This window comes from Bos grunniens, chromosome 15 (assembly GCF_055505025.1).
Source record: "Bos grunniens cultivar Pamir isolate PY7600 chromosome 15, Bosgru_T2T1.0, whole genome shotgun sequence".
NCBI classification, from domain to species: domain Eukaryota; kingdom Metazoa; phylum Chordata; class Mammalia; order Artiodactyla; family Bovidae; genus Bos; species Bos grunniens.
In genome coordinates, this window is record NC_141179.1 from 29,178,082 (window position 1) to 29,192,156 (window position 14,075).

The 14,075-nt window shown below is 52.4% G+C and overlaps 1 protein-coding gene across 1 annotated transcript; it reads left to right on the top strand.

The window, feature by feature from the left end:
* Positions 1-710: 710 nt before the first annotated feature.
* On the top strand, positions 711-13,825 carry IL10RA (interleukin 10 receptor subunit alpha). The gene is made up of 7 exons (XM_086339447.1): positions 711-863; positions 3,273-3,387; positions 3,991-4,181; positions 5,291-5,460; positions 6,333-6,480; positions 8,495-8,616; positions 11,089-13,825. Exons 1-7 carry the CDS (start codon positions 797-799, stop codon positions 12,016-12,018), a joined length of 1,743 nt encoding a protein of 580 aa, XP_086195573.1. The 5' UTR covers positions 711-796; the 3' UTR covers positions 12,019-13,825.
* Positions 13,826-14,075: the final 250 nt, after the last annotated feature.

Genomic DNA, 14,075 nt, shown 5'->3' on the forward strand with positions numbered 1-14,075 from the left:
GCTGCAGTCACCATCTGCAGTGACTTTGGAGTGTGTGTGTGTGTGTGTGTGTGTGTGTGTGTGGTGGGGGGGGGGGGCGGGTAACACGAGATTTCAGGCAGGTGAGGGAAACCAAAAAAGTCTGGAAGACGTCATGAGCACACCTTCGAAACATTAAGCAGGTAGGAGACTGCCTATTTTACTCTAAGTTTAGCTCAGAGCCCTACACCAAGGTCCCTGGCAATGCCAAGGCTCACACTCGTACCCTTCCTCTTACACATTCCCTGAGCACAATCTCCCTCCCCAACTCGTACCTCCGTACAATTTGCTCTGACACCCTCACCCCACCTTCCGCGCCCACGAGGCAAGACTGCCCCTCGCGTTGCCTCTGTGGGCAATCTCCCCGGTTCCCCGAACCTGTGCCCGAAAACACACAAACACACACACACACACACACACACACACACCCCTCCAGGCTACCCAGACTGTTTTCACTCGATCGCACTGGAGGCCCCGGGAGGTAAGGAAGGTGAGAGCTGACCAATCCCGGCGGGACACCAAGCCACCGCCCAGGCGCTCCCCAGCTTCCTGTCCACGAGCTTGGGCAGTCCGCGCAACCGGCGGCGGGCTCGACTTCCTGACGCAACGGCGTGTGGGCGGGGCGCCTCGAGGCCCCGCCCTTCTGGCGTCAGCCTCGCCGGGCGTGAGCGGACTCGTCAGGCTGAGGTTTCAGTCGCAGCCGAGTAGAGCCGCTGCCGGAGGCGAGCTTCTCGGCTCCGGCTTTGGCCCCGGCACGGGAGAATGCGGTGCGCCCAGGATGCTGTCGCACCAGATAGTGAAGCTGGTGGCGCTCCTCAGCCTGCTCCTCGGCTCTCGCGCGCACGGTAAGGATCTGGGTCTAGCCTCGCCCTCTCCGCGCCCATCCTGCTCCCTCTCCCACTGGTTGTCAACTGTGCATTAAAGTTCTGCCTCCCACGGAGAACCCCGTCTGACTGACCGGCCCTCTGTGGAAAGAGGCACCCATCATCTCCCCCCTTCCCGAATCTCCCGCATTCTGGCAAGCCTGAATCTCAGTCTCACGCGTTGTAGACGTCTAACAGGCTGAGATTGACTGGGGTAGTGGGGAAGTGTGGATAGAGAAGTTAAATGACCACCCCCCGTTCAACTCACTGCCCACCCACGTCCCGGTGAGTCATAAATTCAGCCCTGACTCTTTTGTTGTTCTAGTTCAAATTATGGGACTGGTGGTCCCTCTGGGAAATTACTTTGATCTCAGTCTGACTCTACTTTCCCTTAGCTCTCCAATTAACCTGTTTCTTCCCCCGTGCCATGTCACCCCTCAACTCTTTTCCTCCACCATCACCTGTCACCCCCATCATATCATCCGTTCTCCTCCTTTAGCCCCCAAAGCATTCCCACTGCCACCTGCCTCTTCTTTCCTACTGTTACCCTTTAGCTCTCCTAACCCAGCCAGATGTCCTGGAAAGTTTCTGCAATTGAAAAGCTAAATCCTGAAGGGAGAGAATGAAAGGGCGGGGAGTCCCAGGAACAGAGGCAGAGAGAGCAGGGAGAGAACCAGAATATGAAGTAAAACATGAGGTCACCATTCACATGATCGAGAGCTGAGCTGGGGATGTGCAGCCCAAACACCACAGAGACCCACTGTACTTTTCACTTTCCATGTACTCTTCTGAAATAGAGAAACAGACTTGAGGATCAAAGACAGTATGAGAAAGCAAGCAAGATGTGCTTTCTAAGTGAGAATGACCGTCAGGAAAAAAAAAAAAAGGCATTATCAGAGAGATGATTAGAAGTTGGAGAACTAGGGCAGCCTAGGAGTCAGTGTCAGATGCAGAGATATTAAGGGACTGGGGAGAGAAGAACTGGATGTTGGCATTGGCCTTGATATGCTTCATTGCACTTAATGGGCAAATCTTCATTGCAAGACTCTTAAAGTAGGTGTATTTATTGCATGCTTACAAATGAGAAGATTTCTGCTAGGTTAAATGATTTGCCCTTGATGAATGGTGTGTGGAGGAGGGAGGGGAAGACAGGAGGTGGAGAGAGGCTTTGGTATTTAGTATCTTCCCTGGTGGCTCAGGTGGTAAAGAATCTGCCTGCAGTGCAGATGAGGGTTCGATCCATGGGTCGGGAAGATCCCCTGGAGGAGGAAATGGCAACCCACTCCAGTATTCTTGCCTGGAGAATTCCATGGACAGAGGAACCTGGCAAGCTACAGTCTATGGGGTCTCAAAAAGTCCAACATGGCTGAGGGACTAACACACACACATCTCACCTTGGAGCCAAGGGTGCCAGTTTTTTGTGGAAATGTCCTCAGCCCAGTCTAGGACCAGGACTATTTGTTGTACTCAGGCTGAGCCTGGATATCTGGCTGTAGTAAAGCTCTCCTGGAAGCTGGGGAATGGGGCAACCACTCAACTTGGGCTTCTGTGAAGAGAAACAGGTAGATGCCAATGAGGAGGATATCTGTGTACCAAAGAACTCCAGAGAGGGGGGCCTTGGGTTAAGGCCAGAACTGGGGCCAGAGTGGGAACCAGATGTGGGGATGGGAAGCAGACCTTGGGATAGGGCTGGAGCAGGCACAGGGATTGGGCACAGCCAGGGACCAGCTCATCTGAGAGCTCATTATGGGCACAGATTAACCCTCTTCCCCTGCCTTCTTGCCTGGAATGCATCACACCCAGCTTGTCTCTTCTCACTTCTGCTTCTGATCCCAGATAGCACAGGATGGTGATTTAAGGACACATTAGCTCTGGGATAAGATCCATCTGGATTCAAGGGCCCATTCTACCCCTTACTATCCCCACTGACCTTGGGCAAGTCACTTAAAATCTCTGAACCTTCATTGCTTCTCTAGTAAACTTGGGGTAATAGATGCCTACCTTGTATGACTACCGTGGTAATTAAATGAGACACAGTATATGTAAAGTACTTAGCTGAGTGCTCAATAAATAGGCTTCCCTGGGGGCTCAGCAGTAAAGAATCCGCCTGCAATGCAGGAGACTTAAGAGACATGGGTTCAATCCCTGGGTCAGGAAGATCCCCTGGAGGAGGGCATGGCAACCCACCCCAGTATTCTTGCCTGGAGAATCCCATGGACAGAGGAGCCTGGCAGGATACAGCCCATAGAGTCCCAGAGAGTCGGACACGACTGAAGCGACTTAGCAGGCAGGCAGAATGCTTGCAGCCATCTGCAGTAGCATCTCTTCCCCGGGGTGGGTGGTGGGAGGCTCTGCTACCTCTGGTACTGACACTCTCCTTTCTTCTGATAGAACTGCCCAGACCTCCATCTGCGTGGTTTGAAGCAGAGTTTTTCCACCACGTCCTCTACTGGACACCCATTCCAAATCAGTCTGAAAGTACCTATTATGAAGTGGAACTCCTGAGGTAAGCAAAAAGGAGGGTGGAGAAAGGAGGGAGATGAGTGAGCAAGTGGGAGAGTGCAGCCCCTTCTACCCACCCCTGGCATGGGAAGATACCTGCCTTGTTACTGAAATGACACCAGGAGGGACCCTGGCACATATCTATCAGTTGACAAGTACCGATCAAGTCTCATGTGCACTGAGCAGTATGCTGGGAGCTTGGGATGAGAAAGCCAAGCCTTTACCGTCAAGACTTGTCCATCTTATTGTAAAAATAGGAAAAGCATCCATAAGACAGTTGGAGAACAAGGAAGCCCTAAGGACTGCAGATGAAATTGGGAGGAGGAAGAAAGTGAGCTGTGTTGCAGAGAGTAGTAGGAAGTCTTCCTGGAGGAGTTGGCATTTGAGCTACTCATATTCCAATCTGAGAGTCTTCTGGACCACAGAGAAACTGGCTCAGAGCCCCAGAACCAAGGGAGATCCCCTTGCAACTGGATGCCCACACTAGAGGGAATACCCTGAGGGCTGTATTGTCGTGTGAGCTCTCCCCTGGCCCCTTGCTTCCCTCCTAAAGGAGGTAGGGTGAAGCATAAGTTCCTCTCCCCATGCCTACCCTGCTGTCTCGCAGGTATGGAGTAGAGCCCACCTCCTGGAAGTCCATCCAGAGGTGTAGCCAGATGCTGATGATGTCCTGTGATGTCACTGTGGAGACCCTGGACCTGTATCGCAGCAATGGTTACCGGGCCAGAGTCCGGGCAGTGGACGGAAGCCAGCGTTCCAACTGGACCTCTCCTAACACCCGCTTCTCCATGGATGAAGGTGCTTCTCCTCCCCTGGGCCTAGAGCACGGCTTTCAGGCTCCTTTCCCGCCAGAAGCTCTTGTCTAGACTTTTGCTCTCTGTTCCCATGGCTTGCCACATCCACCTGGCTTTCTAGTCAGGGATTTAGTTGCTCAAAGAAACCTGAGTCAGGACTTTGGAGAAAGTTTAGATGAAAATAGCCAAGTTGTTCAAGATTTAAAAGGGAACTGGAGTTGTTTATCCTACAGAAGAGAAGTCTTGGGGTGAGCTGGAACAGCTGAGTCATGAGGGCCAGATTGGTATACTTGTAGGGTTCTGGGAGAGGAAGTGAATCCATAAATACTCAGCATCGGGCCACAAGCAACAGGCAGAATTTGAATCTGGTCCTGCTGCCTTTAGGGAAGAATTCCCTGAGATCAGGGTGTGGGGCTTTGAAGCAGTGAAAGTGAAAGTGAAGTGAAGTCGCTCATTCACATCCAACTCTTTGTGACCCCATGGACACCAGGCTCCTCCGTCCATGGGATTTTCAAGAGTACTGGAGTGGGTTGCCGTTTCTTTCTCCAGGGAATCTTCCTGACTCAGGGATTGAACTCAGGTCTCCCGTATTGTAGACAGACGCTTTACTGTCTGAGCCACCAGGGCAGTCCATTTGAAGCAGTGAACTGCTACTGAAATCAAGTTGGGAGTTTCTCTCTGCAGAGAGCAGTGAAAAGGATGATAAGCCCCAAATGTGATAGGATTCTTTCATTCTTCAGATTGGGATTGACTGTGCTCTTATGTGTATGGCAAGCCTGCTCTGCAGAAGTCAGAATGATACTCTTGGAGGTCATTGTCTCCCAAATGCCTGTTCACAGGCCAGTACTTCACTAGCTGCAGAAATATGACTGAGGAGTATGTTTAAAATAGATGTTGCCAGGGCCCCGCTTCCAAAATTCAGATTCACTGTGTCTTGGGTGGGTCCAGGCATCTGTTTTTAGCCCTCTACCCCAGAAATTCCTTATGTGCTGCCAGGTTGGGAGACCTGTAATACAGGTTTTAGAGTGGGAAGAACTTGACCTTGGAGGCCAGGGATGGGGTGCCCAGGCCCTCCCCGGCCCAGCGGCCTCATGGTTCTGTCTCCCCACCCAGTGACTCTGACGGTTGCCAGCGTGAAGCTCGAGGTGCACAACGGTAACATCGTTGGGGCCATCCAGCTCCCCAGGCCCGAGGTGGCCCCTGAAGGCGACACGTATGAAAACATCTTCCACAATTTCCGGGAGTACCAGATTGAGGTTCGCAAGGCACCAGGACACTATGAGGTATGGGGTTCTCCACGGTCAGACTCACCTGTCTCCTGGGGCCGGAAGTGCCTTTTGTCCTCCCCTTGGGAACTTTACCTGCAGAGTCAGGGAGGTTGTGAGGTGGATGGGGGTGGAGAGGGAGGGTTGAGATGGCCTCAGTCCTCAAGTATGTGCTTCTGCCAGATGGCAGGGAAGGCAGTGCCTGCTAGGTGTCTGCAGGACATTGTATAACTACAGGGGACATTGTATAGCTATGGTTTCCAATCCTCTTGTAGGCGGAGACTTTATTTTGTTTTATAGCTGGGGAAATGAGGCTCCAGGAGGCCCTGTAAGCACACGCCCATAAATGAGGGACCTGGAACCACAAAATCCATCTTCTTTCCTATCCACCATGGGCTTCCCAGGTGGTGCCCAGTCATAAAGAACCCTCCTGCCAATGAGGAGATATAAGAGACACGGGTTCAATCCCTGAGTCGGGACGATCCCCTGGAGGAGGGCATGGCAAACCACTCCAGTCTCCTTGCCTGGAGAATCCCATGAACAGAGGAGTCTGGTGGGCTATAGTCCATGGCGTCACAAAGAGTCGGACATGACTAAATCAACTTAGCATGCATGCATGCATCCCTTTCCACCACAGTTGACTCCAGCCCCTTCTGGGAAGGTCCTCAGTATCTATAAAACACTTCCTTTTCTCTTTTAGTACAAAATAAATCATGGTAATCACAGAGACCTTGGGCTGCATTGATAAAGCAGGGTTTGTCACCTTAGAAAAAAGAACACTGAAGAAGGTTGACTTGCAGTGCTTTAGAGTATCTCTAACTGCCCCTCTGGCTCTCATGTGCCATGGAACAAGGATATCGTGTTTATTGCTCTGGTTGTTTTCATTTCAGTCCCATGGCAAGGTCAAAAACGAAAGCTTCAAACTCCCAATCCCGAGAGGGGTGGGAGAGTTCTGCATCAGGGTGAAACCGTCTGTGGGCTCCCGAGTAAACAAGGAGGTCTGGTCCAAGGAGGAGTGCATCCTGCTCACCTCGCAGTGTGAGTTGGTTGGGGCTGCTGTCCGGGCAGGAGGGAGGCAGGAGGGAAGGAAGCAGGGCTGCCGCTGAGGGGCACTGTGCTGGCCCCCCACCCGCCAGCACAGCCCTCCATCCTAACCCAGCCCCTGTGAAAGAGCTCCTGTTGTCCCGATTTTAGAGAGATGGGAACTGAGGCTCAGTACCTATAAGTGACTTCCAGGCTGTGGCCACAGTGCCAGGTCTCCCACCAGAGCCCAGCTAAGCTCCCAGGAGCCCTTCCCAGCCCCGCTTAGTCAGCTGTGATGGTTCCTGTTTGTCACATTCCTCGGCTGAATGGAGCTAGGGACCCCAAGGGCATCTCAGAACTTTCCCTCCTCCCCCTCAGAGGAAGCAGAACTGAGCTAGCTCTTCTCCGCAGCTGCAAAAGTCAGCAGACACTGTGCCAGGCTCCCAACCAAGTGCTGGGGGTGTGGAGGGTGGGTGGCAGGCAAGGGAACGTGTGAAGGGTGTGAAGTTCGTGGTTCTGCCCACAAGGATCCTATGGTCTGCCTGGGAAGACAGGGCATGGCAAGAGGAGGCTGCATCTAGCTACTTGGGATAGTAGATGTTGAATGCCTAGCGGGTGATGTCAACAGTCAGTGGGCTGGGAGAGTGCCTGGTCCAGTGGGGGCAGCATCCAGCAGTGACCAGAAGGACTCCTTGCTTTTCTATACACATTTCAATTTATGACAGACACTTAGAAGCTGGTTGTTATTTAAGCCCCACTCTCACTGAAGCAGAGCAAGGCACCATCTCTGTGCCACGTGGCCTTACACACTTTTTCAACATCCACTCACTAATACAGAAATAGTTTTGTGTATAGGTCTGGGTTCAAATCTCAGCCTCACCACTTAGGAAATATATCACTTTGGGCAACTTAATCTCTGCGGACCTCAGGATGCTAGTCTATAAAAATAGGGACGGTAATAGTATTTACCTCTTAAGAGTAAGAATCAGATAACATAAGTATCGTAGTCCCCCCTTATTCCCAGGGCATACGTTCCAAGACCCCCAGTGGTGGCCCTGAAATCATGGATGTATACTAATTTTTCCTGTACATACATGCATATGACAGAGTTTAATTTATCAATTAAATCGAAGATAATTTTAAGTTAAAAGAATGTCCAAATTGCCAGCATCATTACTCTTGCACTTTGGGGCCATGATTGAGTAAAATAAGGGTTTCTTAGACAAAAGCACTGAATACCACAACCGCCCATCTGATAACTGAGGCAGTCCCTAAGTGACACAGGCAGGATCTTCTGGACAGAGGGAGGATTCATGTCCCAGGTGGGACAGAGTGATAGAGTGGGACAGCATGAGATTTCAAGTTACTCAGAATGGCACATGATTTAATTTATCAATTATTTATTTCTGGAAATCGTCCATGTAATGTTTTTGGACCACAGGTCACTGAAACCACAGATTGGGGCGGGGGGTGCTGTTTTCAAGGGCTTGGAACTTCACAGCCACCTGTGAGGGAGGCACTCTTATTGTGCCATTTATAGATGGTGAAACTAAGGCTCAGGGAGACTGAGTAATTTGTCCACGGCCTCACAGCTAGTAAGTGATAGACCTGGGATCGGAACCCAGGTCTGGCCGCTCCCAGAGCCCCCCTTCTTACCTGTTGCACCATCCTGCGCCTCAGCTCTGTGTGCCATCGTGTGAGTTCTCTGCAAAGACTGGCGGCAGGGTCCATGTGTTTAGTGAGGGATCCTTCAGCGTGGAGGGTGGAAAGCCAGGCAGGGATTCCCAAGAATCCAGGGACCACTCCCAGTGCAGGGGGCCTAGGTTCAGTCCGTGGTCAGGAAACTAGGTTCTGCATGCCACAGTGAAAACAAGAATGTAGCTGTGGCCTCGGGAGCTGTGGCCTAGAGGTAGCCTGAGGGGCCGGAGGGGTGGTTACTCGGCCACTCACCGAGAGGCCCCTGAGAGGGGCCACGGGGACGCCCCTCCACATCCCACGGCCTACAAACCCATCTCTCTGGACCCCACAGATTTCACAGTGACCAACATCAGCATCTTTCTCACCTTCGTCCTGCTGCTCTATGGAGCCCTGGCCTTCTGTCTGACCTTCCAGCTGTATGTGCGGCGCCGGGGGAAGCTGCCTGCTGTCCTGGTGAGTCTTGCACAGAGGCTACCGCCCCATCCTTCCTTCCCAGCCCTACCAGGACTCCTAGAGGCAGGGCACACCCTCCCAGGCAGTCCGTAACCTCAGTCCTGATGTTATCAGAGGCACCTTCATCAAGCACCATGGGGTGGGAGGGAGAACTTGAATGCCAAGCCCAGTACAGAGAATGTTGCCTTATCGTGGCCCAGAAAAAACACAGTAATGCCAACCCACCTCACGCCGTTTTGTTACTATTTGCTAATGACTGGCTGCAGACCAGCCCCTGGGCATTAGTACCTTGGAGACAGGCAGTTATAAGCCTGACTTTACAACTGAGGGAACTGAGGCAGAAAGAGATCGTTACGTGCAGAGAGCCCCACAGCCAGCAAGAGTCAAGGCCAGAGCCCAGCCTTGCCCATCCCTAGAGGCTGTGCTGAGTGCTCTGGAAGAGGAAGACAAGGGGCTGTGGTCAGGGTGGAGAGAGCAGCCTGGAGAGGATGCTGAGAGGAGGGCTTCCTGGAGGAAGCAGCATCTCCAGCCCTTCCTGGGAGGGGCGGGGGCGGGGGCGGGGCAGGTCTCCTCTGACTACACAGTGCTGACAGATGCTGGTTTGTAGTCAGTCAGCCTCTGAAATTCAACTTGTCCCATTGAGCAGCATCTCCAGACCTCAGCCCATCTCTGGCCTGGGATTCAGACTGGACCAAAGATGGTCCCCAAAACTGACATTATTGGGATGATCAAGGACTCAGCTATAAGGATGGGCTCTGTCAGGGAGACAGGAGCCCGGGGAAGCTCACAGATGGAAGGGGACCTTCTGCAGGGTTCCCAGGATCTCTAGGGAAGATAAGGCAAGTGGCAAAGGCCCTCTGAAATGATCTTGAGTAAGAATTCCGGGATGGGCATGGAGTGGGGAGAAGGGGAGTGAAGCTGCCTGGTGAGCGCACCGTGGGGCCTGCCCTCAAGGATGGGTAACTAGAAAGCAGAGCAGTGGGAGAGGACCACTGGATAGAAGTGTCTTAGTTGAGCTTGAGGAAAGACTTCCAGTAAGAGGGAGTGGGCAGTGGAGCTACAGTTACCAAGCATCCACAACATGCTAAGTGTTGTACGGAAAGCAACTGAGTAAGTGGGCCCAAGAGCCTTGATTAGGTCTGGAGGGACAGCCAATGAATCAACTATTAACTTTAATGCAAACCAGTGAAATAGACATAGATGTAGATGCAAAAATGCCAAAGGAGATGACAAGCAATCTGTAGTTTTTTGTTCCTTCTGAACATTTGGATCAGAGACTTAAATCAGCTATTAACTTTAATACAAACCTTGGCCTAAATGACACAGCTGATAAGAGGCAAAGCTGGAATTTGAACCTGGAAAGTCTGGCTCCAGAATATACATCCTTAGTCATATGATATTAATAGGGATCCAGCCAATAAGAGTTGAATTAGAGTCATCACATACAAAGGGATCTAGATGTGCAACCGTGAGTCAGTAAGTCAGTCTATAAACCTTAGGAGTGCCTACTATGTGCCAGCTCAGTTTAAGCAGCTCTGGGAATAGAGTGGCCAATAAGAACAGACAACTTCCACCCTCAGGAGCTTGTGAACATTTTGTTGGGTATAGGGAGTGAGCGTATCTGTGTATATGCATGTGGGAGCACAGAAAACAAGAATTGACTCCAGAAACTAAGTGCTAAGAATAAATAAACAAGGTTGATAGGAAGAGGGGAGATTGGAAAAGTCTCTCTGAGGAGATGACCTCTGAGCCAAGACCTGAATGATAAGAAGGATACAGTCATACAAAATGTTTGGGGAAGAGTATTCCGAGCAGGAGTAGCCAAAGGCCCTGAGGCAGCACTGTCTGGAGCAGAAGGAACCCCAGTGCAACTGGGGCAGAAGAGCTAGGGGGAGAAGGGTTAAGTGACTTCCTGGGACTATTAGCAATTAATGGGGACTAAGCGACTTCACTTTCACTTTTCACTTTCATGCATTGGAGAGGAAAATGGCAACCCACTCCAGTGTTCCTGCCTGGAGAATCCTGGGGATGGGGGAGCCTGGTGGCCTGCCGTCTGTGGGGTCGCACAGAGTCTGACACAACTGAAGCGACTTAGCAGCAGCAGCAGCAGCAGCAGAGCCTCCTCAGCTCCTAGTTCTGTGCCTGTTCACTGACCCACACTGAAGCCAGGCTGTGTTTATGAGAGTCACACTCGGAGTGGAGAAATGATCTTGGTATCTCACCTCCAGCATTTTAAAAGATGAAACAAATAGCATGGAATAGGACGGGACAGAATACAATAGATCACGATGCACAGGCAGTAACAATAAGTATTATTTTGTGAAACTGATTTCAGTTGTATATGAATACTATATTTGTGTGCCCCGTCTGTTGGAGCAGTGTCTCCTGAACCCCTCACCTCTCCTGGCTGCACTGGGGTGGGTTCCTGCTGGTGACTCTCCCGCCCCTCTCACTCTGCGTTCTCCTCCCCAGGTCTTCAAGAAGCCCAGTCCCTTCAACCTCATCAGCCAGTTTTCCCACCCAGAGACCCAAGATACCGTCCACACCCTGGACGAGGAGGCCTTCCCCAAGGTGACTCCGGAGCTGAGGAACTCAGACATGCACGGCAGCACCGACAGTGGCTTCGGCAGTGCCAAGCCGTCACTGCAGACCGAGGAGCCCCAGTTCCTCCTCCCTGCCTCCGACCCCCAGGCCGGGGGGACTCTGGAAAAGGGGATGCCCCAGGAGTTGGAGAACAGCTGTGGTAGTGCAGGTAGTAGCAACAGTGCAGACAGCGGGATCTGCTTGCCAGATCCCCGCCTGTGTCCCGGCACGGAGCCCAGCTGGGAGCCACAGGTGGGGAGCGACAGCCGGGACCGGGAGGACAGTGGCATTGGCCTGGTCCAGAACTCTAGGGGACAGCCTGAGGATGCTCAGGGTGGCTCAGCTTCAGGCCATGTGAGTCCCCTGGGACCTGAGGAGCCTGTGGAAGAAGACTCAGTGGCAGGGGCCTTCCAGGGCTACCTGAAGCAGACCCAGTGCCCAGAGGAGAAGGCAGCCCAGGCAGGCGGCCTGGAAGAAGAGTCTTCCTCAACAGAGGACCTTGACCCCCAATTCAGGACGTGCCTGGATACTGAGGCGGGCTGGCCTCTACCAGCCCTGGCCAAGGGCTATGTGCAACAGGACCCCCCAGAAATGATTCTTGCTCCTTTGCAGACCCCTGAAGAACAGTGGGACCGACCAACTGAGGACTGGTCATTTCTGGGCTTGACCAGCTGTGGCGACCTTGGCACATCTGACTGGAGCTTTGCCCATGACCTTGCCCCTCTGGATTGTGTGCCGGCCCCGGGCGGTCTCCTGGGCAGTTTTGACTCAGACCTGGTCACCCTGCCACTGATCACCAGCCTGCAGTCAAATGAGTGAGGCAGGCTAAGGGCTTGCTTTTGATTTCAGCTGCACGCTGCCTGGACCCAGAGGATCCAGGGGCCAGAAGTGAAGCACAATGCCAGTCTGAGCACTTTGCTGCAGGCCCAGTAGGTGTCCAGGAGGAAGCTAGACTAACACAGGATACATAGGTGGCATCGGCCTGCTCTGCAGACAGGGCCCTGCAGACTCTGGCAGAGCTGAGAAGAGCAGGGTAGAGACCTCCCCTCTCCTCAGGACACGTCCTGTGCTTTAAAGGACTCTTTGCTCAGGGGGATCATGAAGCCACCAGGCTAAAGGCAGCTCAGTGAGCCAGGCCTCCCCACTTAGGCCGTCCATGTGTCAGGAGAGCCTCCAGTAGGATGGAGGGCTGGGAGGATAGAGGCGTCAGGGCTGCCAATACAGGGGCCACTTCCAGGGGAGGAAGGAGGAAACAGGAGCCAAAGGGAGCTGAGATCCAAAAGGGGGCTTCTGACTCAGAACCCTGGGGATGTTGCGTCCATCTGCAGACAGTGCCCTCTTTCGAGCAAATAGAGCAGTAGCCCCCTGGGGCACTCGGAGTGGCCATGTCACACACTGCCCTCATCCTGCTGCTCCCACCACCTTGCTGACAGAACCAGAGAAACCATGGGTGTTTGTCCTGGTCCAAACACAGCCCTTCAGTGGCTCTCTGGGCTTGGACATCACCTTATCTGCCCAGGAAGGTCAGGGTTAGGACCTGTACTTGTGTTGCTGCTGATGTCCAGCTATAGGACAGGGCACTGGGCTGAGACCTCTGTCCTCTCAGTGATCAGATGTGGTGAGCTTGGACCAGCAGCCACTTCTCAGAAGTGGATGTCGCTCAGTTGTGTCCGACTCTGTGCGACCCCATGGAGACTGTAACCTGCCAGGCTCCTCTGTCCATGGGATTCTCCAAGCAAGAATATTGGACAGGCTAGTCATTCCCTTCTCCAGGGGATCTTCCTGACTCAGGGATCGAACCTGTGTCTCCTGCATGACAGGCAGATTCTTTACCATCTGAGCCACTTATCAAAGGGCCGTGGTTATTCCATTTGTAAAATAAAGACTCAGTCTCATGCTGGGATGTTGGCCAGCCTGGCTTCTGGGGTGACACCTCCAACCCCACATGATGCTGGGCTGGGAGGAAGCCGTGTCCACACAGAGCTGAGGGCCGAGGGACAGCCCCACGCTGAGGGCTCATCCACGTAGCAGGAGTGGATGGGATTGTGCTGAGACAATGACCAGACCCTGGGCCCAGGGAGGGGGCAGGTGTAGGCTCTGCTTCCCCACAGTCAGTTTGGGATCTGTCTGCACCTGTGAGCAGGGAAGCTGTATGCCCCCCGGGTCATCCTTGGCCCTGCCTTCTCCGTGCCACTCTTGGAATAAGCATCAGGCCCAGTGAATCCAGCCAGAGCTCCTCCACTCCGCCAGAAAGCTCATAGATGCCAGTCCGATAATAATTCCCTCTAGAAACAGGTCTGAGGGAGGGTTTCTCAGCATTTCCTTGGAGGGTTTATTTATTTAGTTTATTTATTGAAAAGGCAGCATGGTACAGGGAAAGAGTTCTGGGCATTTCAAGAGCCTAGTAGTTCTCATTCTGACTTCACTGTTCCTAGCCATGTGACCTTGGGAAAGTCACCTTTCCTGATCTGTGAAACCAGAAAATGTTGCCTGACTTGTTTTGTTTATAAGGTTCCACTGAAAACATGAGTGCGAATGTGGCTTGAAACACAAGGCTCTGTTAATGAGTTGATGTATGTTTTTTCTTCCAATAAATTATTGGGATCACAGGAATCTCAGAAAACCAGTCAGATGTCTGATGACACAGTGGCTGGTAGAGGCATGAGGTTATTGATGATCAAGGATGATAATGAATAGGATGTGTGACATCAGTCAGATATCGATGACACAGTGGCTGGTAGAAGTGTCAAGTTATTGATGATCAAGGATGAAAATGAATAAGATGTGTGATGTCGCTTTAAGGCACCAAGACTGAGAACTCAACGCTCAAATCAGGTCTAGTTCCTCATGTTACCGTTTGTTGCCTGTGACCTTGG

Excerpts from the sequence above, each read along its gene's own strand:
- IL10RA (XM_086339447.1), top strand. The coding sequence starts at position 797 with ATGCTGTCGCACCAGATAGTGAAGCTGGTGGCGCTCCTCAGCCTGCTC. Across the intron at positions 4,182-5,290 it reads CCGCTTCTCCATGGATGAAG|TGACTCTGACGGTTGCCAGC; the intron begins GTGCTTCTCCTC and ends CTCCCCACCCAG. Across the intron at positions 6,481-8,494 it reads CATCCTGCTCACCTCGCAGT|ATTTCACAGTGACCAACATC; the intron begins GTGAGTTGGTTG and ends TGGACCCCACAG.